The 21,799-nt window shown below is 45.1% G+C and overlaps 2 protein-coding genes across 2 annotated transcripts; both read right to left on the bottom strand.

Moving 5' to 3' along the window:
- Positions 1-265: 265 nt before the first annotated feature.
- LOC139765911 (glutamate receptor 2-like) lies at positions 266-5,190 on the bottom strand. Its single transcript, XM_071693863.1, has 4 exons — positions 4,779-5,190; positions 3,728-3,835; positions 2,958-3,109; positions 266-2,458 (listed from the first exon to the last, which is right to left on the bottom strand). Exons 1-4 carry the CDS (start codon positions 4,959-4,961, stop codon positions 2,248-2,250), a joined length of 654 nt encoding a protein of 217 aa, XP_071549964.1. The 5' UTR covers positions 4,962-5,190; the 3' UTR covers positions 266-2,247.
- On the bottom strand, positions 5,178-8,979 carry LOC139765791 (uncharacterized). Its single transcript, XM_071693585.1, has 3 exons — positions 8,723-8,979; positions 7,215-7,305; positions 5,178-5,723 (listed from the first exon to the last, which is right to left on the bottom strand). The coding sequence occupies exons 1-3, from the start codon at positions 8,947-8,949 to the stop codon at positions 5,178-5,180; spliced, it is 864 nt and encodes a 287-aa protein (XP_071549686.1). The 5' UTR covers positions 8,950-8,979.
- Between the last annotated feature and the right edge of the window lie 12,820 nt (positions 8,980-21,799).

Genomic DNA, 21,799 nt, shown 5'->3' with positions numbered 1-21,799 from the left:
TTACCTAAGTACTGTGACTAAAGGAAGAGGATGTACTACGACAGGAAGTGGGGAAAGTTATGAGGCGCTTCCCAAAACTCCTGAGGTGATAATGCTTATGGTTATCGACCTGGACGATAATGTAGCACCACCCTTTCTTCCCAACTCTCTCTCTCTCTCTCTCTCTCTCTCTCTCTCTCTCTCTCTCTCTCTCTCTCTCTCTCTCTCTCTCTCTCTCTCTCTCTCTCTCTCCGTCTTGAATTATGGGATGTACATTTTTTCTGTGTCGTTATTTGAGAATAAAATGTTCCGTTAAGACTCATTTTACCATAGTGTGTTTGATTTCCATCCAAAAGCATATAATGAGAGGACTATTTCATATAGTAAGACTGACGCTGGTTTACTGGGTTATGACATATGAGGTGACAGGTGAGAAGGTAAACCTCACAGGTTTACTGGTTTTATGTACTGGTGGTGACTGAGGCAGGTAAGCTTTACTGGTTTACTAGGTTTATGATTATACTAATAGTAGATGAGGCAGATAAACTGTGATTACTGGTTTACAAGATTTTATATTTTGAAGGTAGATGAAATAAGTAAACCTTACTAATTTGGTGGGTTTATATTCTGTTGGTATCTGAGGATAAACCTTACTGATTCGCTGGGTTTTCATCCTAATGGTAACTGAGCAGGTGAGTTTTTCAAGACAGAAGATAACACTGGTGTTGATTGGTTAGTCAAGCTTTATAGCGTATGAGGAATGAATAGAGAAACAACTGTAACAAAACTGAAGTCACAGAGGTAATAAATCTGTTGAATATACACCAGGAAGTGTAAAAGGAGAGTGGTGACTGCGAGGGGTGGAGACATGCACAGGATATCGAGTTGGGGAGGAGCAATGTGGCTCTAGGAGTGGTAAAGGATGTGTGGATCAGGTGTTTCCTTTGAAAACTTTCTGTGGGTGACACGTAGAGGACGAGAGGAATTTGTATGGTGCATATATGGACCTGAAGAAAATCTAGGGTTGACAAAGATGCCTTACGGAGGGTGCTACGAATATATGGTGTGGAGGGAAAGCAAATAGAAGCAGTGAGGAGTTTTTGACAAGAGAGAAAGGCAAGTGTGCGAGTAGGAGATGAGAGGGGTGAATGTTTCCGAGTAAAGGATGATGATTAATCTTTTCATGGTCGGGATGGAGGAGGGGAATGAAAGGGTCTTGGAGAGAGGGTCGAGTCGACAGTGTGCTGGAGGGAGGTAAGTGTGCCAGGGGAAGTTAGTTGGTTGTTGTTTACAACGATATTTCTGAAGGTTACATAATTTTTTTTTCTTCAGAAAATCGACATATATTTTTCACGCATTCTCATATGATGTCTCAAATTATGACGCATTCTATGCATTACTTACAATATGAATGTAAACATCATCAAACAAATCTGATGTTGAGGAAAACTCAATGATTGCCTAAGCAGACACCACGTGTCGGCCAGAGTATTTGGACGAAAGTGTTGAGAAAGAAGGGGGAAAGAAAAAAGGTAGAGAGAGAGAGAGAGAGAGAGAGAGAGAGAGAGAGAGAGAGAGAGAGAGAGAGAGAGAGAGAGAGAGAGGAGGGGATAGAAAGAGAAAGAATGGGATTGTACCTCCGACCAGCTTTTGCCATTAGGCAGGGCCAGAGCTCAGCGCAGGAGAATCTTGAGTTAACAATAGAGTCATGTGAGTTATGTGTTGTCCAGTGTTATGTGTGGGATGGAAAATGTGTGTGTGTGTGTGTGTGTGTGTGTGTGTGTGTGTGTGTGTGTGTGTGTGTGTGTGTGTGTGTGATCTGAATGCGAGCAACCCTCGGGTATGTGAGGCAGAAGGAAAAAGACAGCAACCTGGGTCAGGGAAGGGAACATGACAACCACTGTATTGCTGGCTTACTGTGCCGCCGGCGCTACCACCTACTATTGACAAGAGACAGACAGCCATACAGACGACGTAAGGAAACAGACTTACGGTCGTACAGAGGAAGACAAGGCAGTCAAAATGGCTAAACCAATGCTTCAGTAAGACGTCACAGGTCAGCACTAAAGGTGTACACTTATGGCGCTTCAAGCTTGTATAAACCAGATGTATATGTGAGCATCCGTCTGATATCCTTCATATCCCACGAGAACAACCTTAGCATCATTCCTTCCAGGACTTCATCCAAGGGGTACAGGTCTTGCCTACGACATCCACTTGCCTCTGCCCTTTTCTTTCTCCTTCTCTTCTTGACCGAGGCAGCATGGGTCACCTGGTGCGGCAGGAGGCAAAGAGGATCTCTACAGCCAGGAGCAACAGCGCCAGGATGGCCCCCGAGATCAAGACGGCGAAGGCGGTCACCGTCTTGCTGAGGCTTAGTTGCGGGAAGGTGGCGCTGCTGCCCCTACACTGCTTTTCCCGCCCCCACCACTTCTTCTGGAGCTTCTGGACGATGCCGAAGTGCGCCGCCTGGATGATGCTGCCGAGAAAGGCAGGAGGAGGAAGAGAAAAAAGGGTAATCTATGGTGAAAGAGGAAATGAATTAGGTCGTGGTGTTATGCTCTTAGTAAAATCTAATCTTATTCTAGCACTGAAGAATATTATAGCACTTGTTAATGTTGAAACTATTTTTGCGATAATGAAAGATGATCTTCGTAAGAAAATAACAGTTGGATTAGTACACATGTATTCCTTCCTCCCCACTTCCCATGGAGGGGACCCTATCTGATCCAGTTTGACTGCCCTCAGACGATGCGTCGAAAAACCTTTTCGTGACGTGATCTTCTTACGCTTAGTTATAGCTACAAACGAGGATCTTTTTCCGTCTATTGCTGTAGTTGCAGAAGAGTTCGGTATGAGTGATCACCGACAGATTACATGACACTATGCTACCGCACCAGAACACGGCCATAACACCTGTAAAACAAAGAACACAACATAACTCGAGATTATCACAGTGCACTTGCCGGAGGACTTACTTGCGAGAGAGGGCTCTGGCGAAGGGGAGGTCCTTCTGGTAGCCAAGGTGCACGTACTCTTTAAAGTACTCCGGCCCCACCCACATGTACGAGCAGTTTCCCTGGAGTTCGTAGTTGACGGAGTTCACATCCAGCAGAAATAGGACTTTCCTCTGTAGAGACAAAGGAGATACAGCCCAGAGTGACAGGGAAATGTAAACCTGACATAGGACAAAAGTTGGGGAGGCTAGGGCAGCGTAAATATGAGGCAGGACACAAAGTGGTGCAGGCCAGAGGTGGCAGGGGAATGTACTATGACGCAAGACACAAGAGAGGCAGGTCTTTGCAGAGTGTTAAGTCTCTGCAAAGTATTAAGTCTTTACAGAGTAATAAGTCCTTATGGAATATTAAGCAAACGTTACCTTCACGGGAACATCGACTCAAGTGTGTTATAATAACTTAGATACGACGAACAAGGAAGATCTCCCATGTTTTTAGCAGGCTTTTAAGGAGTCAAAAGGTGATACTGTCCACGCTGATGTGCCCTATACGGCTAAGAAAGATGTACTGAGAAAATCTAACTCACGATTATGAAATTATAAACTACTTTTCCATCTCGCATTAATTCCGAGATTAATCCTACAGGCAGTCAGTCAAGGCAGTCAGGTACTGATAATTATCCAGACATAACCCTATCCCATTTAGTCCAACTGTTTGAAATTATTGACTGTGTTTCTGAGGTGAAAGATGAGCCAGTGGCTGACACTGGCGGATGGTGAGAATTCACTGACCTTGGTTGAATGCAGGAGCGTGACTCCCTCCCTGACGGTGTCGACGAGGAGGGTTGGGTCCCTCGTCAGTTGATGGTACGCCAGCCTCATGCCTTCATCGCGGGCCGTCTGCATCACCTCCCACAGATGCCACGAAGGAGCAAAATACATGTAATCTCCATTTGAATAATATTCCATTTTCTAATTGAGTATATGTTTGTAGTTAAAGATGGTACGTAAAGAAGGCAACTGTACAGTTGCAGAGAAAAGTCCTGAAGGTGTGTGTAGCCCCACAAGCAACTTGTAACAGCAATGGCACACCAGAAAGCGGGCTGACAGTGACAGGATCCCGTCCCTGTAGAATCCTTACACACACACACACACACACACACACACACACACACACACACACACACACACACACACACACCGAGCGCGACACAAATTCCATGAATGTAGTGAGATCGTCTTTGGTCTTATAATTATCCTATACACCTAAAGAAAGTGTTAAAGATTCTCGATGGGTGGTCATAACACGTCGCTGACGACTTTGATGACCTTAGCAGTCGATATCCATAAAGCCAAAATAACCAGCCCATCAACCCAGTAGAAACAGATATGGTTTCGACCAACTACAGCCCCCCTCCCGCACATTACTAGTGACACTAGACATAAACAAGGCATTCGACACTGTTCCCGATGAATCTTGATTCTGCTCTGGTTCTTTCTCAACAGAATGTCTGCATCTCCACAAAAGTCTTCAATCACTATTTTAACCCCAAACAGACACAAATCCAGCTCACATCCTCCAGTCACGTTGACTGGATAGCCAGTCTCACTAAACAATGACAAAACACACACGCTGATATAACAACCGCCATCCAAACTCAGTCTTAGATTCCTTCCCACCTATCAGAAATCACACTCCCCTGACAAACACGAGTCACAATAGACTCCTGCAGCAGGAATGTGTCAACCCATCGATTGAAAATCTACATAATCTTGTCACGTTACAGACAAGCAATATCTGCTTGTACTTGGAAATACACAGGCACGCCTCCCAGACACTGACCATCATCTCGGTGACGTAGGACGTGCCCTTCCGCGTCGAGACGGAGTAGCCGGCCTTGGTGAGGGCGCCCGTGAGGGTGGCGAAGGGCTGGGCAGTGTACACCACGGCCAGCTGGGAGGTGAGACGCGCCGTGTACGAGTAGTAGAGTAGTACCGACCCGATCCAGAAGCTGAAGAACACCATGCGACCTCGGAGACAGGCTGGCACCACTTCACACCCTGTGCTGACCACATACACCAAGTGAAGCTACGTGGTACACCAACATCAGGGGGATTGACATGGAGATTTACGCTTGCTGGTAATACTCTTAAGCTATATACACAAACCAATATGCATTTCCCTATCCTTTGACTGGATCTAATTGTTCTCCACCTACCAATAGCCCGACCACTAATCACTTCAGATGAATGAATGACTAAGGATTATACAGTGTAGGTTTACTGTGGGTTTACAACTGGATGACATTAACACATGACTGAAGGATAATAACTGTGGCGAGGGTGGTGCACCTTGCTGGGCCAGCGCCCCGAGGAAGGAGAACAAGAAGTCGGAGACAGACGCCTGGGCGGACTGACGCACCACCGCCACAGCACCCACACTCATCACCATCCACACCACCACCACCGCCGCCCACACTGTCCTACGGGAAGTAGTAAATAAGCTATAAGACCTATATACAAGCTCGTTATATAGGATATCCTTCAGTCTTGTTGTCTTCATGACAATTTGGTTTTGGGTTACCAAAGAGATGATGGCATTTTGTAAGAACTGTGGTGGGGGATACCAGTGGAAGGCGTCGACGTAGGTGCCCCAGTGGAGGTTCTCAGGCTCCTCAGGATTCAGCACCAGGATCCTGACTGCGTCGTGGTCCACGGGAGGAGAGAAGTCTATGACAGCAGCCCGGGAGAGGGTCTGGCTCAGGGGGCTGAGGGCCACGTCCGCCCGCTGTGGGAGCCACGGCCAGAGGAGAGCAAGGCAGGGTAGGACAAGGCGTGGCAGGGTAGGACAGGGTGAGGTAGGGTAGGACAGAGCGTGGCAGGGTAGGACAGGGCGTGGCAGGGTAGGACAGTGCGTGGCAGGGTAGGACAGGGCGTGGCAGGGTAGGACAGGGCGTGGCAGGGTAGGACAGTGCGTGGCAGGGTAGGACAGGGCGTGGCAGGGTAGGACAGTGCGTGGCAGGGTAGGGCAGGGCGTGGCAGGGTAGAGGACAGGGCGAGGTAGGGCAGTAGAAGACAAGGCCAGACAGGGCAAGGCAGACAAGAAAATGGCCGTGGGAGAAAGAGAGAGAAAGCAAGAATGAGCCAAACTCACATTTCAAATGCATCGCATTCCCGACCTTACCAACACCTCTCACGAACCTCAGACGGCACTACTATGAGAGAATAAATCATTACCTCACAAACTCAGAAAAAAATATCACATCAATACGTTTTAAGATATCCTTATGATATCATGTCATTGTCTTACACATACATAAGAAAAAATATCACATCAATACAGTTTAAGATTTCCTTATGATAGCATGTCAATTGTCTTACACAGACATGAAAAAAAATATAGTAGAAATGTAATGAATCATTGATTCCATTAAAAATCTTTGACCAGTGTCGATCCAAAACGGCACAAGAGACATTCAGACGTGGCTAAAGTGAAAATTTCTACCTATTGGCTGGAGTGAGGTGAAGGTGAATCAATATTACATTCACACACAAGAAAAGTACCTTGAACTACTGCTTCACTGCATCACTCGCTGGGGAGGACTGAACTGACAAGAAGACGTGTCTTAATCATTTGCAGGAGCGAGTCATTAATCGTGATGATACACTTGACAGCCTTGTCACGGATTCCTTTGACAGTGTTGTAGTATTTTGACAACCCACGTGACCACATCCTTGATGGCCGTGTCACAAATCCTTTGGTAACTTTGTTTTTGATGTTAGACAGACGCGCCGCTGGCTTTTTTTTATGAAGTTCTGTCATTTGGTCCATTGACAGCTGTGTCGCTGGTTCCTTGGCGGGCTTGCGCCTCTCTCTTCCCTCTTGACAGTCCTGTCACTAGGTCCCTTGCCCTTGAAGGCTCAGCCTCCTCCTTGATCCCTTAACTGTTGCGCTCCTTATCTCTTGACATCCCGGTCACCTGTGTCTCGCAGTCATTTCCTTGACAGACCTGTTACTGGAAACTTGACAGCTCCGTCACGGGTCCCTTTACGTCCCTTAAGGGATGCATAAGCGAACAGATGATAATAAAGAAAGCGGAGAGAGAGAGAGAGAGAGAGAGAGAGAGAGAGAGAGAGAGAGAGAGAGAGAGAGAGAGAGAGAGAGAGAGAGAGAGAGAGAGAGAGAATCTACGAGACTCTCCAACGAGAATGTGACATGAGGCAGGGGTGGTGCGTGGAAAGAAAGAGAAGAGTTAACTTGATGGTGGTGTGGACTTACCTTCTTCAGCAAGTCGCCCACGAGACCCGTCCAAGTACTGTTGACGGAGGGCACGCCGTAGTCTCCGTCCAGCGTCTCCACCCACTGGATCCTGGAGGCGTGAGGTACCACTATACCTACTCTGTGACTCCAGCTAAACCACTTAAGCTACAAATGACCGAGACGAACACAAAAGAAAAGTCCAGACATGTAAAGGAAATCATTCAAACGTTAGCATCTTGAGTGGTCCACAGCTGAAATCAATACTAAATCTCCATCGACTGTCTCTCACGACATAGTTGAGTCTCTCTCCTGTCATAGTGTACCAGTCATTACGGTTCAGTCAGACAATATACCACATCTTATACAGGTGGACACTGTGAATGGGGGTTGGGGTGAGGAGGTTCATAATGGCACTGTGTGGCCTCGACAAATATTTTGCCAGTCACTAGCAATTGACAGACAGCCATTAACGAAGGGTCTTGTGCTGTCGTCAGATGCTGGGGCACAGAGTGAGTCTCAAAGTCATCATTAAAAAAGATTTAAATCTCATGAACACCCAGAGACGACACTGCTCTTCAATTGAGGATTAATTAATGATATTCTAGATGAGCAGAGAGGGATGTCAAATGACGATAATACATGATTCAGGAAGAAAAGCAAAGGCGAATCTGTGGGCAATGTAATTCCATTTGTCAAATGCAGCCTTGCATAACTGATGGTGGCGTGTGTGATTACTATGTGTGATTACTAGTTATGTGTTACGGAGAGAGAGAGTTCTACACTCGAGGTGCCTCGTCTCTTAACCATATATATATATATATATATATATAGAGAGAGAGAGAGAGAGAGAGAGAGAGAGAGAGCAGATCTTTACTTTCATGTGTAAACACACACTCAAACACACCACATTTTAAGCCAAGTAACTGTTTATCGACCAACCCTGAGGGGAGGGATGAATACTTGGGTGGGGTGTAAGCTGGTAGCCGCACCTAGAATTCGAACCCATGAGGGCTCGACACTGAGCGGGACCTTGGTGACTTATGGTCAATAACGCTAACTCAAGGGAGTTCGTTCTCTGATAAGGAATCGATAGGGGATAAATTTGAACTATTTCATCATGAATATTACCCTATGTGTCACGGGGATCAAACTTGTCAATGATCTAACTTATATACCATCAATCCACAGCCAGAGAAGGGAAGAGTAGCTCTGTGTACGCCGGGAACTTTGATCGCTGAGGCAGGTAGGGACCCAGAGGAATGGTGCCCACCTCACCCACATCCACCACACTGCTGGAAAACACTGTGGACATCCTCTTAATAACCTGTCTATCATGTTCCCTGCCAGTGAAATCGTAAATATTGATTTTAATGTCTTAAGCTCATCACTGTGACGATTTACTTGATGATAACAGTGCCTGTGTGGACACCAGAAAATGGGAAGACATATGACAAGGTTCCGCGCCAGGTAGACGACACCTAGCGAACCTAACGAGGAACAACAGTTCCCTTGAAGGTGTGACTCACGTGAAGTTGAGCTGATGTTCCAGGACCCTCATGAGGTCAGCCAGGAAGCCGTCCACCTGCAGCTCCCCGTCAGGAAGCCTCGTCAGGATCACGTGCGGGGCGCTCTGTGGGACGAGAGCCAACCAACTCTCACAGAACATTGTACAACCTTCGACCATTCTACAGTGAAAACGTGTGAGGAATAACCTAAGTCTATCTGTGTTCATATCTCTGCTAAAGGTTTTCATTAATTCAAAAACATTACATCTCTTTTAGTCGGGCTTTGATCCTAATCCCACTTTGCATGATGAAATCATAACTTAACATCTTAACTCTCCGCAAAATTTAACACAAAGCAGGAAGGTAACATGCAGAAAACTGTATTCTCTCGTATAAATTCTCTAGAGACAGATCCTCTGTGTAATCGTTTATACAGCACCTGGATGACGGCTACCCTGACGGTGTTGCCCTGGAAGTCCCTAGGAGCGATGACGTCGCCCCTGAAGGGAAGGTTTCGAAAGGGAAGTCCCGGCCGCCAAGCCCACACCACCTCCTCTACCGGCCTCCCAGACTCGAAAGTGAACACTTCCCTGAACTGTACCACACTTCCCTGAGACAGAGGGTGTAAACATGCTTACTTAGTCTTTCCTGTCTATCGTCATTATTCCCTCCTAGTTCACTGGTGTGGGGGACATGTAAGTACATACAGCCTATGAACATCACTCTCACACACATCTAACCCATGCTCAGTGTGTTAAAGTGAAACATAGACTGCCACACTTAAAAGAGTGCGTCTTATACATAAGTTTCATCAGGGGAAACTATCCAACATATCATCAGCCTAAACATATCCAAAGACAGAAAATGGAAATTTTGACTTTCATGAATTATAAATCCGAATAGATCAGCTGGTTTTAATGACGGTCTCTTAGAACACTGAAAGCATAAAGCCTTCAAATGGTACTTCCGATAATTAGAATATTCAAATTCGTCACGAAGAGGATTAAGAAAAAAGCGTTGGCGTGCTGAACCAGGACTTATGAAAAAGGTAAGGTAGACTATAGGACAGTTTGCAGAGCATGGCTGTAAATGGGAAAGCTACGATTTGGGTACATTATACATGAGACTTGATGTGAATGCGTACAAGGAAGGCCGTTTTTTTTTTCTATTCCTGTTGCTATCTCGCTAAGGCGAGAAAATGAACTTTGCATATATATATTTTCCCCGTGGACTCATAGGAATATATATATATATATATACATATATATATATATATATATATATATATATATATATATATATATATATATATATATATATATATATATATATATATATATGACAAAGAGAGAGAAGAGAAAGAAAAAATACTTATATCCTATGATGCGAGAATACACGCAAGGTAAGTGGTGTCATAACACTAGATGGTCCATTCCGGCAATTTATACGTCCATTCTGATGTTGTTGGTTCATTCCAGTGTTTACCCTAGCCCAGCTGGATATGGTTTGGCTTTCGTGAGTAGGTTCTTCTTCGAGGCGAGAAGAAATAAAGAAAATAACATAAACCCAAACCTGAAATATGAATTGTTTATCAGGAATTATTACTTATATTGATTAGTATTTACCTGAGAATATCTTGTTAATTAAAGTGATATTGACCGATAAAAAGAGATGGTGTAATAAAACTTTGGACAAACGCTTTGTGTTCACTGTACGATCTGAAAATGTTGAAGCAGATCCATCAGACTTGAAAGCGTCCTAGAATACGTGATGTTAAAGAGAGTTTCATTGACCACATTAAACTCATACGTTACTGGTTAGCTCAGAACATCTAATCTAATTCCTAGAATACACCTTTTCCTTCTGTGATTATTCCTAATAGAGTCCTTGCTTGTATTCCTAGAATTCACCCTAACATAAATTCGTCCACGTTCACTTCGCGAAAGACCTCTGATTTGACCGAAATATCTTTGCCAGAACCGCTGTTTTACGAACATTTAGCAAACAAACAAAGAAACAAAAAACTCATATCTATAAAAAAAAATGTTTTGTGTTAGATATTTCATTCTTATGTACTATCTAAAACCCACATAGCATTCTGAATGTCTTTGATCATCTGTGCCAAGACGCCATGAGTCTATGTTGACTGTGTAAAGAGTGCCTATGGCTCTTCCAAGCTCTACAGGGCCTAAATGCATACGACTCGTCTCAGATCTGCATCTCCACTTGACCAGAGAGAGAGAGAGAGAGAGAGAGAGAGAGAGAGAGAGAGAGAGAGAGAGCCTTACCTTGGGTTGGAGTGCACAGAGATGGAGTCTGTGTGAGAGTAGCGGCAGCAGTAGACGGGTGTGGGCGTGGAGAACGACCACCAGGTTAGGCGTCATCACCTTCCCCTCACTCACCGCCTGCGACACCCGCCTCAGCTCCTCGCTCACCTCCCCACCGCCGTCCTGCCGTAGAGACAACAAGGTCTTCCCTCTATTCCCCAGGATTCTTCTCCCTCACTCACCGCAGGCAGATTACTTGCCTACGTCTTTCCATACTTTCATCACACAATGATAGGATTTGATTACTATTAATTTCCAAGAGAGGCTGTGTCTGGGAAGCAACGATTATGAAATGACATTATCAGTAGTTTAATAAGATATACACAAAAGGAATTTGGAAGGTCTTGATGCTCCCTTTATCAATGTAATTTGAAGAGAACAAAGACAGAAAAGCAACTCAATTGAAACATTTATCGATACATATATCAGAAAAACCTGTGACAACCAACGGGTAGGGACCTTGGAACAGAATATCATATTGGTGTGCGAATACAGCAGGAACGAGACAGCTCGAAGCAAATCTGTGCTATTTATTCCATCAAAACTCACAATGGGTCAAGACAAGGTTATTAGTGGTTCTCAGAACTTGATGTTCCCCTTATCAATATGATTTGGGGAAAAACATGACAGAAAAGGAGATCTATTGCAACATTCAATGATCTATGTAAAAGAATAGTATGACAACCAGCTGGTATGGATTTTGGAACAGTCATATTACACGACGTAGGAGGACAGATGAAACGAAACAGTTCGAAGTAAATCCGAGTGAGTTATTCCTTTCAACCAGACAGGCAGGCAAGGGGAGACTCCGTCACTATATTATGTCTTTTTTTTTTTTAATGTATACAACGAGATGGATTCAGGGATTTCTGGCCACCAATGAACACACTAGCGTAGTATTACAATGAAACAGCGATGTCAGAGGGAAGAACGAATCGCAGAGCAAGACATTCGGAAAGGCTCATATGTTCCAGAGTCATATACCAACGAAAGGAAGAGGAAGATAGGACATATACAGCAGGAAGGGTATTGGACATATAGAGGAAGATAGGACATATATAGCAGGAAGAGTACTGGAGATATAGAGGAAGATAGGACATATATAGCAGGAAGGGTATTGGACATATAGAGGAAGATAGGACATATATAGCAGGAAGAGTATTGGACATATAGAGGAAGATAGGACATATATAGTAGGAAGAGTCGTATTGGACACATAGAGGAAGATAGTTAACGATATGCTTGGAATTGCGTGGGTCAGGATGTGGTCAAAGAGCCACTGGTGAGGTGGGGAAGGTTCTGACCTCAGCGTGGGCGAGGAGGAGGATGGCAGGGTAGTGTCCAGCCAGGAGGTCCAGCCTGGTGCAGGAGACGCCCATCATCCGACGCCGCCCACGGTACACCCTCACGCCCGCCCGCCGGCACTCACCTGCAGGGATGGTAAGACAACACCAGCTGGGTCAAGTGACTCCTCTCTCTCTCTCTCTCTCTCTCTCTCTCTCTCTCTCTCTCTCTCTCTCTCTCTCTCTCTCTCTCTCTCTCTCTCTCTCTCTCTCTCTCTCTCTCTCTCTCTAGCTTATCTATCTATCTATCTCATAAAAAAGGTAAATACTGAACACCTCAGATTCGGTCTGCGAAAACGGGAGTGTCGCTCATCAAAACAATAAGCGTTAAATGACGCAATAAAACAAGAGTAATAGAAAACGAAGGTACTGAAATATGAATGGGACAATCAAGCAAATTTGAAATAATCTGAGACATTACTTTCATGTTAGACGTCTAGCTAAATGGCATACGCAGAAACCACGAACCAATTATAGCATCACAAACCACTTGAACAACTGCATCACTGTGCGTTTCGTGTGAAGAACAAATGTTTATCAACAGTGACTCAATTAGACATAAAAACTTGTGGAAACTAGTTACTAAATGTCACTGATATTTCGTACATTCACTAATTTCTTTCGTTAAATATTCTGTCTCTTTTCTTTCGAAAAACAAATATGAGGTAACACTGGGGAAAAGGTGTTCATAACTGAATCTCTGGATTCAATTACAGCCATTACCAGACTACCACAGCCAGTACCAGACTACCACAGCCAGTACCAGACTCTACAACAGCCAGTACCAGACTACCACAGCCAGTACCAGACTCTACCACAGCCAGTACCAGACTCTACCACAGCCAGTACCAGATTACCACAGCCAGTACCAGATTACCACAGCCAGTACCAGACTACCACAGCCAGTACCAGACTCTACCACAGCCAGTACCAGACTACCACACCTAGTACCAGACTCTACCACAGCCAGTACCAGACTACCACAGCCAGTACCAGACTCTACCACAGCCAGTACCAGACTACCACACCTAGTACCAGACTCTACCACAGCCAGTACCAGACTACCACACCTAGTACCAGACTCTACCACAGCCAGTACCAGACTACCACAGCCAGTACCAGACTCTACCACAGCCAGTACCAGACTACCACACCTAGTACCAGACTCTACCACAGCCAGTACCAGACTACCACAGCCAGTACCAGACTCTACCACAGCCAGTACCAGACTACCAACGTACCATCCATTAACGAGGTAAGAACAACAGCTCCATATATTGACTTCAGTAGTTATGTCTTTATAAATGCACCCCAGTGAATGTCAGTCGAGTTACTGGCACTGTGGTAATGACTGGTGTAGCTGGCACTGTTGTACCGACGGGTGTGGTTTGTGACGGCTATAGCTGTCACTGTGGTGCTGACCAGTAGTGTTGGCACTGTGGTGTGAGTAAGGTTTTCTGGCCTAGCGGTGACTACCAAAGCTGCGGTGGGCAGGGGAGCTTAAGTCACGTATAGAAGTCCGAGTATGTGGATGATGCATTTACCTTGGTTATTGTGGTGAGTGAGGATGACGAGGTGAGTCACACGCAAATAGTGTCCCACCTCCTGCAGCACCTCCGGCAGTAGCTCCTTCGTCAGCGTCAAGCCATCCACTGTGGTAAGTCCCGCCCCACTCCCCCCGCAACTGACCTCCAGACTAGAGTAGTGTCTCTCCTGAAGAAGCGGATGTCTGGGCTCTGCCTCTTCCCAGTTGGGGTGCCACAGTGTGTGCTGGTGGTTGTGGTCGTGGCTACGGCTTTCGCTCCCGGGGGCTTCATCATCCTGCCGGAGGGAGAGTGAAGAACTCTCCAAACGAGTCGGGATGCTATATTTCCCAGCAGCCTTCGCAGACTTCGTCCTCAGATGGATGTGGTCATCATGACCTCTCTTCAGAGCGAAGGATCCGACTGCAGTAGAGAGTAGGGTCAACAGGCATACATACACCCACCGACTCCTCAGGTAGATGACCATAGTCTCCAAGTTCTTGTGAGCACCTCTTCCTGCAGGTGTGACTAACGAGACTGCCTAAGTTAAACTAGTTAGTGGAGGCGCGAGTGTGCAAGACGTGGTCTATGTGGCTGGGGTCCCGGTGATGTACGAGTGATGAAGTCTGTGTGGCGAGTGTGGGAAGAGAAGTGGCCTCTCGGTGCCGTCGCCAGGTGACCACTGGCCCGTAGCGGCGCCCACCAAGCCCGTCACACCACACTAGGGTCTTTGTCTGGGCCAACCCTGTCACTCAACCTGCTGTCAGATCAATAATGTTTATATTAGTGCCCTCCAGCACAGCCTCCCTGTTTGGTAGTGGACACTGTGACGCCTTAATGTCACCAAATGCTTCCTCCATCGTAACGTGACAGATATGCCACATGCTTCCTCCACTGTAACGTGACAGACACGTAACTCTCAGCTATGATCATAAGGACCCTCTCCTTGTATTTTACTTAAGTATATCACTATACGAAGTATGGTATATAGTGTATACTTACATACGTATGTTTTGGACAATTACATGTTTACCAAATGGTGTCCTAGCTTCGTCTCTTCGATGTATATCAACTGACTTTTACTTCTCTTTAGTGTCTCCCCTGATGATGTGATTATTACACGAAAGTGCACTTGGGAACTTATCGTGTTTCATTTTCCCCGTGGACTCATAGGAATATCTTGATCACGCGCAAAATTGTGATCCTTTCCAATATATATATATATATATATATATATATATATATATATATATATATATATATATATATATATATATATATGATTCCACTCCGGTACATCGCAAACTCAACATTTTAGAGACTCAACGAGGCCATCTAGGGAACGCGCTTTCCTTTGATAAGAGGCTCATGTTTTATGGGACAGACTCCCTCCTGGTGTAATATAATTGCCTTCACGTCCTCTCCACATCCTTTTAACCAAGTATCCTAAGAGGCAGCAGCATCTCCCACTCTAGTCTCGTCAACAGATAATTCAAAGGGGTCAGTGTAGGTTGTCATGTCCACACTCGCCGCTCACGTAAGTTGCCTTGTGTGTCCTGTCCTTCCTAGCTCCCATCTCTGTGATCTCCATCGCCGTCCCTCAGATCACGTGATGAAACAGTCGCTGTGGCGATATAAAACTAACCCCACCACCACTTCTGGACAACCTAATGAATTCCGTGCATGATTAGCTCCTTCGTCAACGTCAAGTCATCCACTGTGGTAAGTCCCGCCCCACTCTCCCCGCAACTGACCTCCAGACTAGAGTAGTGTCTCTCCTGAAGAAGAGACACTGGAATTTGCCTCAGGACAGATCCTCGAAAGTACGTCACTGTTAGTATACGCTCGTGAAAGACAGGTAGGACATATATACATTTATACATAAACTGGTAAACTATGACGTTTTGAAACTCAGAGGACAGTCAACCTGCGAGGAGCTTTTTATGATACGATGGGAGTCGCTGGGATACTCCCAGCCCACAGACAACAGTAGACATCCACCACCAGATCTTTACCCTGGGGGAGAGGCAGGTCCCATTATCGGCGCATTATGCCCCGTCCCTTGATGTCGCCCATTAGCCTTAAGTAGCTACATAATATCTATCGCTTATCCTTTAAGTAAGGTAGATGATTATAGTCACCTGCCTTTCCTCCCTTTTTGGTGTACCCAAGCCAGAGTCATCGCCATACGGGCAGCGCATTCAAACACTTCCAGTGAGGTGGTCTTCGAGCATTCTTAACTTCCATGATTTTCTGATTAACAACTAACGCTCACCATTCTTGATATGTCGTCATATACCTAGTGTTTAATGTACTGTTAACATGCCAATGGTCTGTTGTTTTCGTAAGATTCTCACCACCAAATGATGTGAATATTTAAAACGGACCCCGTCCCACCACGTACTGTCATAGGCTGCCTCCCGTCCGACCACGGTTTGCCATAGGCTGCCCCCGCCCCACCATGGATTGCCATAGGCTGCCCCCGCCCCACCATGGATTGCCATAGTCTGTCCCCGTCCGACCACGGACTGCCATAACCTGTCCTCAGTGCACTGGCAAACACGTCAGTCGCTCTGGGTTCCATAGCAGCGGAATCTCCCAGCCCTCCTGCGAAAGATAAGTGTGTCATGGAGAACCTTAACAATTCCAGGTCCACACTCGCCTCTTCTCTCACCGCCCCACTGGAATTTGCCTCAGGACAGATCCTCGAAAATACGTCACTGTTACGTATATTTACGTCACTAAATCTATGATATGCGGCAAGAGGTTCAACGAAACTACAACTTGATCCAGGGAGTCTTTCCGTAAATGGAAAGATTTAGTGGTAGCATTTTGTTGGCTGCCAAAATGACACCAGCAAATCTTGATCCCGTCCTCAAACGAGGTGATAAAGTTGTGATGCACACAGCCTGATTGTAATGTAAGACGCTCTCTCTCTCTCTCTCTCTCTCTCTCTCTCTCTCTCTCTCTCTCTCTCTCTCTCTCTCTCTCTCTCTCTCTCCCTCTCTCTCTCTCTACATAAAACCACAGGAAAATATACTAGATCACGCGTACTACTGTGACCTCTTCCAATATATATATATATATATATATATATATATATATATATATATATATATATATATATATATACACTTCCCTCCCCCTTATCTTCCATGCCGTACATAACAATCCTCCCTGTAAGCTTCACCTCCCGTACCTCAGCCCGGGCTGGCCTTCTGTACTTGTTTACATTGAGTCTTCGCCACAGTCGTTCCACTGATTTTACCTCAATTACCACTAATGGCCATTAGGAGTGGGCCACGTTCCCTGGCCGCGGGCGGTCTTACTCCCCTCTCATTCACTGACGTTTGGAGAGGAAATGTAAACAACTTTTCAATGTGTTTTTTCACCTAGGGCACCCCAAGCAGCGCCTCCCCCAGGGTACCCCAAGAAGCGCCTCCCCCAGGGTACCCCAAGCAGCGCCTCCCCCAGGGTACCCCAAGCAGCGCCTCCCCCAGGGTACCCCAAGCAGCGCCTCCCCCAGGGCATCCTAAGCAACACCTCCCCCTGGGCGCCCAAAGTAACGCCTCTACCAGGGCGCTCCAAGCAGCGCCTCACCCAGGGCACCCGAAGCAGCGCCTCACCCAGGGCACCCCAAGCAGCGCCTCGCTCCCATTTCCACCACAGGGAAGATTAAGGTCATTTTAATCTACGACCTTTCTTCTCTCTCTGTCTCAGTATCTAAGTCAAGACACTGGCTCATAACTGGGCTTACATTTCCGATTATCATGCGATGTACACTGTCAGGAGACACCGTGGTAGCCATTTGGAGGCAGCATCCGACAACTCTTTCGTAGAAAAGTTCTCTGAATCGATCAGTCGATGGTTTCTTGTGTAACAGAAATGCTGATTGATTGATAAAAGCTGCTTAAATAATAACTGTCTATGATAAACAATCATACACAAGCATATGAACATACACGAATACAAAATAAGGAGTTATTTTCGACTATAGATGCTAGAGTTTGGACAAGTGAACCATTCGTACTGATCATGGCCGAATATTTGCACGAATTGTGCAAAGTGCATCTGAAGAGCACATACAGGTAAATATGTATAACACATGGAGGGATATCAATACAACATGCAATGATAATGGACTTCATGAGCTTAAAAGATAGACACAGCGACAGGAAGGAAACACTGAAGGCTCGAAATAGAATGGAAGAAAATGTTTAATTCAGTAATGGGCTAAAGCTATTCTTGGCAGAGAGAAAGAAAATTGTTATTCGGAGTTGAGGAAAATTTGAATATGCCATTGTGTACGAGTCTGACAAGGTGCCCCTCAGCAGATGGACTTTGACGGCGGAACCATGAGGGGACAAGGTGTAGTGAGGGGCCGGAAAGTGAATGAGGACCATTTGGCAGTGATGAAAGAGGCAGCTGTCTGCTGTCTGCTGCGTTTGTATTCTCTGTCGTTCAAGTTTATGACAACAGCCTCATGATGTGTCCACAAGATTCATCATGTCTCCACTATCTTCAACACGCATCCATGAGCTTTTTCTGTCAACCAGCTTTCCTATGGGTCCATCAGCTTCATCAAGTTACTACTAAGCTTTATCATGTGTCTACCAAATTCATCATGTGTCCATCAGCTTCACTATGTGTAGCTTTATCATGCATCTAACAGCTTCAGTACTCGTCCACCGCCACCACCAAGTGTCCCCCACCTAAGTCGCACATCTTCAGCATAAACAAATAAGGCGACGTGTCACATCCTTGTGGTACTCTCACAACCTTGAAACCATACAAGGAGTCAGGCCTCACTTCTCATTCTCTGTGTAAACTGTGTGAGGCTCTCCTTATCGCATTCTCTGAAGGCATCAATTTACTCCGTACATTCGCTCCTCATCCTTTCTAGGCTCAGTTGACTATTTCTCACACGGATACACCAACAGTGACGGAGAAGCCTTGATAAAGAAGTAGTTAGACATAGTAGCCCTTAACAGTTCTAGCTGCAAACACCCAAGACAGCACTACTTTCAAACCACACATCCGCAACCCTATGTCTCCTGCCTAACGAAGACCGGAGGCTTCACCACATGGATTATACTGGTGTCACCACCACCTCACTATCTATGAGACCAACAACGCCCTTGAGGAAGATCACTCCTTGGCAAGCTCCGAACTCAAGGAAAATGACCAGAGACGACCTGAACGCTAGAATACAAAAAAAAAAGAATCCATTCATGACGAAAGGATATGTATTAATCATGGAATGCCTCGTGATATGGGAGTTTTCACCTGCTTCTCAGACTGGTGAGTTAATGAAGTACTCTCTCAGCCTTACAGCCAGCCAACAGCTCCCATTCAGGAGTAAATAAAGCTCTTTTTCCTTTCACACACACACACACACAGACACACACACACACACACACACACACACACACACACACACACTCACACATATATATATATATATATATATATATATATATATATATATATATATATATATATATATATATATATATATATATATATATATATACTCTCCTGGAAATATTTTGATTATCTATCACAGTCTCAAAACACGAGGATACATGAATTCTCACAGAGCAAGAGGCACAATAAATTATACGACATATGTCTTAAGATCTCCCCGAGACACTGTCATAGTACATCAAAACCTCGAACACCAAGAAGGATTTGTACTTGTGCCTTAAGCATTATACGTTGTATTGACGTTATTTCGCGAGATTCCTCTCTCACTGGCCAGTGTGATGAATGAGGCACGTACGTATACATTCCTGCCTTTCTCATTCACAGGCGATGCAAATAATTTACCACCAATAACTCGGCCCTCTACAAGCTATGGCAGCTGTGTGAAGCCCCAGATCTCCCCCCCCCCTCTCTCTCTCTCTCTGATTTGACTATACTTATTGGTTTCTTTGGTAGGTGGTGGTAGTGGTAGTGGTGGGGAAGCCGGGTCGACACGACTATTGTGGTAAGGACTTGTACAGTTCGGGTGAGTGGAGGGAAGGCCTTTGTCCAACCAACACACAAGACCACATTTCCATTTCCATGAACTTTGATTATTTTTTTTCTATCATTGTTAACCTCGGGGCTACGGATGTTCGTCCTCCGAGAAGCAGTTCTTAGGAATTCTCTCTCGCTTGAAAAATCATGAAATCATTGTAGATTGTACGCATATTCTCCCTGAAGGAGTTGAAAAGAAAGGGACAACGAATAATAGAAGTGCGTGTGTGTGTGTGTGTGTGTGTGTGTGTGTGTGTGTGTGTGCGTGTGTGTGTGATTACCTATTTGTAATTACCAATTTGTACCGCAAGGGGAGGGAGTTTTACATTAGTGGGACCCAATTTCTGTGTGTGTGTGTGTGTGTGTGTGTGTGTGTGGTTTATGATCTCAGAGTCGTCGAACAAGAAAGCCTTTAGGTCCTCAGTTCTACTAAAATATGAAATCACGTGTTTGTTTCATAATCAAAGGCTGAAATAAATATCTTTTTCATACGGTTTTTCTGGAAGGATCGTTCATTAAAAAAGCCAGCTTGATCAATTCCAACTTCGTGAACCATGAAGGAGATAACCTAACAAAAGAAAACGAGACTGAAGGTATTAGTTAAGGCGACTGCTTCGAAACTTGCTCGAGACTTCAATGAGGCCTATCGGTACACCGACCACATAAGGACGCAAGGTAGAGCGGAGGTCGAGTCACCATTCGAAATAGTCGCTCCTTATATGAAGCCTGGAAATGAAACACCTTCTATTTCTAGGTACAAAAGAGAAAAAGAAATGTGTGAACGGATGAAACAGATGAGAAAAAAAGTATCCATTTGTTCGTCTTCTCAAGGAAACACGAAAGTCCTTCCGAGGAAGATGGTCTATGGCAATCCCCAGACCAATGTGCTACAACACTCGTGAATTAAGCCTGTGATTAATTCATTAGTGTCCCTGCAGTATGTATAACCAGTGGGTACATCGAGTCTAGTGGGGCCAAGATGTAAACAAACAGTTCATTGATGACCATCTTAGTCATATCAAACAAGGGGGTGTACGAGTGGCACTTGAAGCATGGATTTCGAACCCTGCTTTGGAGGATGAGACAGCACCGCAGCACCGTCGGGAGGGAATGGACCCGCTTGGAGGAGGTGAGTTAGCAAAATGTTGAGGAATTAGACCGCCAAACACAGATAGCGTTTGTAGAACAGCCAAGAAGATGGGATCGAGCCCCGCGGACGATGTTCGAACAGCTCGAAAAATATTCAGTTGTGTTATAACAGGTTTATAGATAGTGGAGTATGGTATAACAGGTTTATAGATAGTGTAGTATGGTATAACAGGTTTATAGATAGTGTAGTATGGTATGACAGTTATACAGACATTGGAATACTTCATATTGTCACGACCTCAGCTTAATATCAAACAATCGTTCTTGTTTGTACATTCCATTTTTTTGACGGAACTAGATGTTAAAAGGAGTAACGCCATTTCTAGTGCCTTAAGCGTAAGACGTTCCAGGTGTCCAAGAGACGTTCCGTTTGATGTATAAGGGATACTCTGTTTCGCACCGATTCCAGAACTAAATAGCTTGTTGATGGTGATTCTAAGCTATTGACATAATGAGAAGATTACATGTAATGATAGTATGAGTGCGTGTAATAATAAGAGAGCGTGTCTACACTCTCACATACCGTGTTGTGTTCACAAACAATTTATATTTCGAACTGGGTGTGAGAGTTCTTGTTCCTGGATGACTTCTGTTCCGAAACGATACGTTTATTCGCTCTGATGGAAAAGTTAAACTCCCGACATCATTAAATAATTCTTAAAAAGCGAGTGAAATGATTATGCTTTTATATCGCCTAACAAGTTATTTTTCTGCGACAGCAGGTTATTAGTGAGT

This window comes from Panulirus ornatus, chromosome 56 (assembly GCF_036320965.1).
Source record: "Panulirus ornatus isolate Po-2019 chromosome 56, ASM3632096v1, whole genome shotgun sequence".
Taxonomy (NCBI): domain Eukaryota; kingdom Metazoa; phylum Arthropoda; class Malacostraca; order Decapoda; family Palinuridae; genus Panulirus; species Panulirus ornatus.
Note: the sequence above shows the minus strand (reverse complement) of the source record. Positions and strands in the feature narration are given on the sequence as shown.

Coding starts and splice junctions, on each gene's coding strand:
- LOC139765911 (XM_071693863.1), bottom strand. CDS start 4,961: ATGGTGTTCTTCAGCTTCTGGATCGGGTCGGTACTACTCTACTACTCG. Junction 3,110..3,727: donor CGCTCCTGCATTCAACCAAG/GTCAGTGAATTC, acceptor TTGTCTCTACAG/AGGAAAGTCCTATTTCTGCT. Junction 2,459..2,957: donor GCCAGAGCCCTCTCTCGCAA/GTAAGTCCTCCG, acceptor CTTTCTCGGCAG/CATCATCCAGGCGGCGCACT.
- LOC139765791 (XM_071693585.1), bottom strand. CDS start 8,949: ATGAAAACCTTTAGCAGAGATATGAACACAGATAGACTTAGGTTATTC. Junction 7,306..8,722: donor GAACATCAGCTCAACTTCAC/GTGAGTCACACC, acceptor TCACGCCTCCAG/GATCCAGTGGGTGGAGACGC. Junction 5,724..7,214: donor TGGGCGACTTGCTGAAGAAG/GTAAGTCCACAC, acceptor TGGCTCCCACAG/CGGGCGGACGTGGCCCTCAG.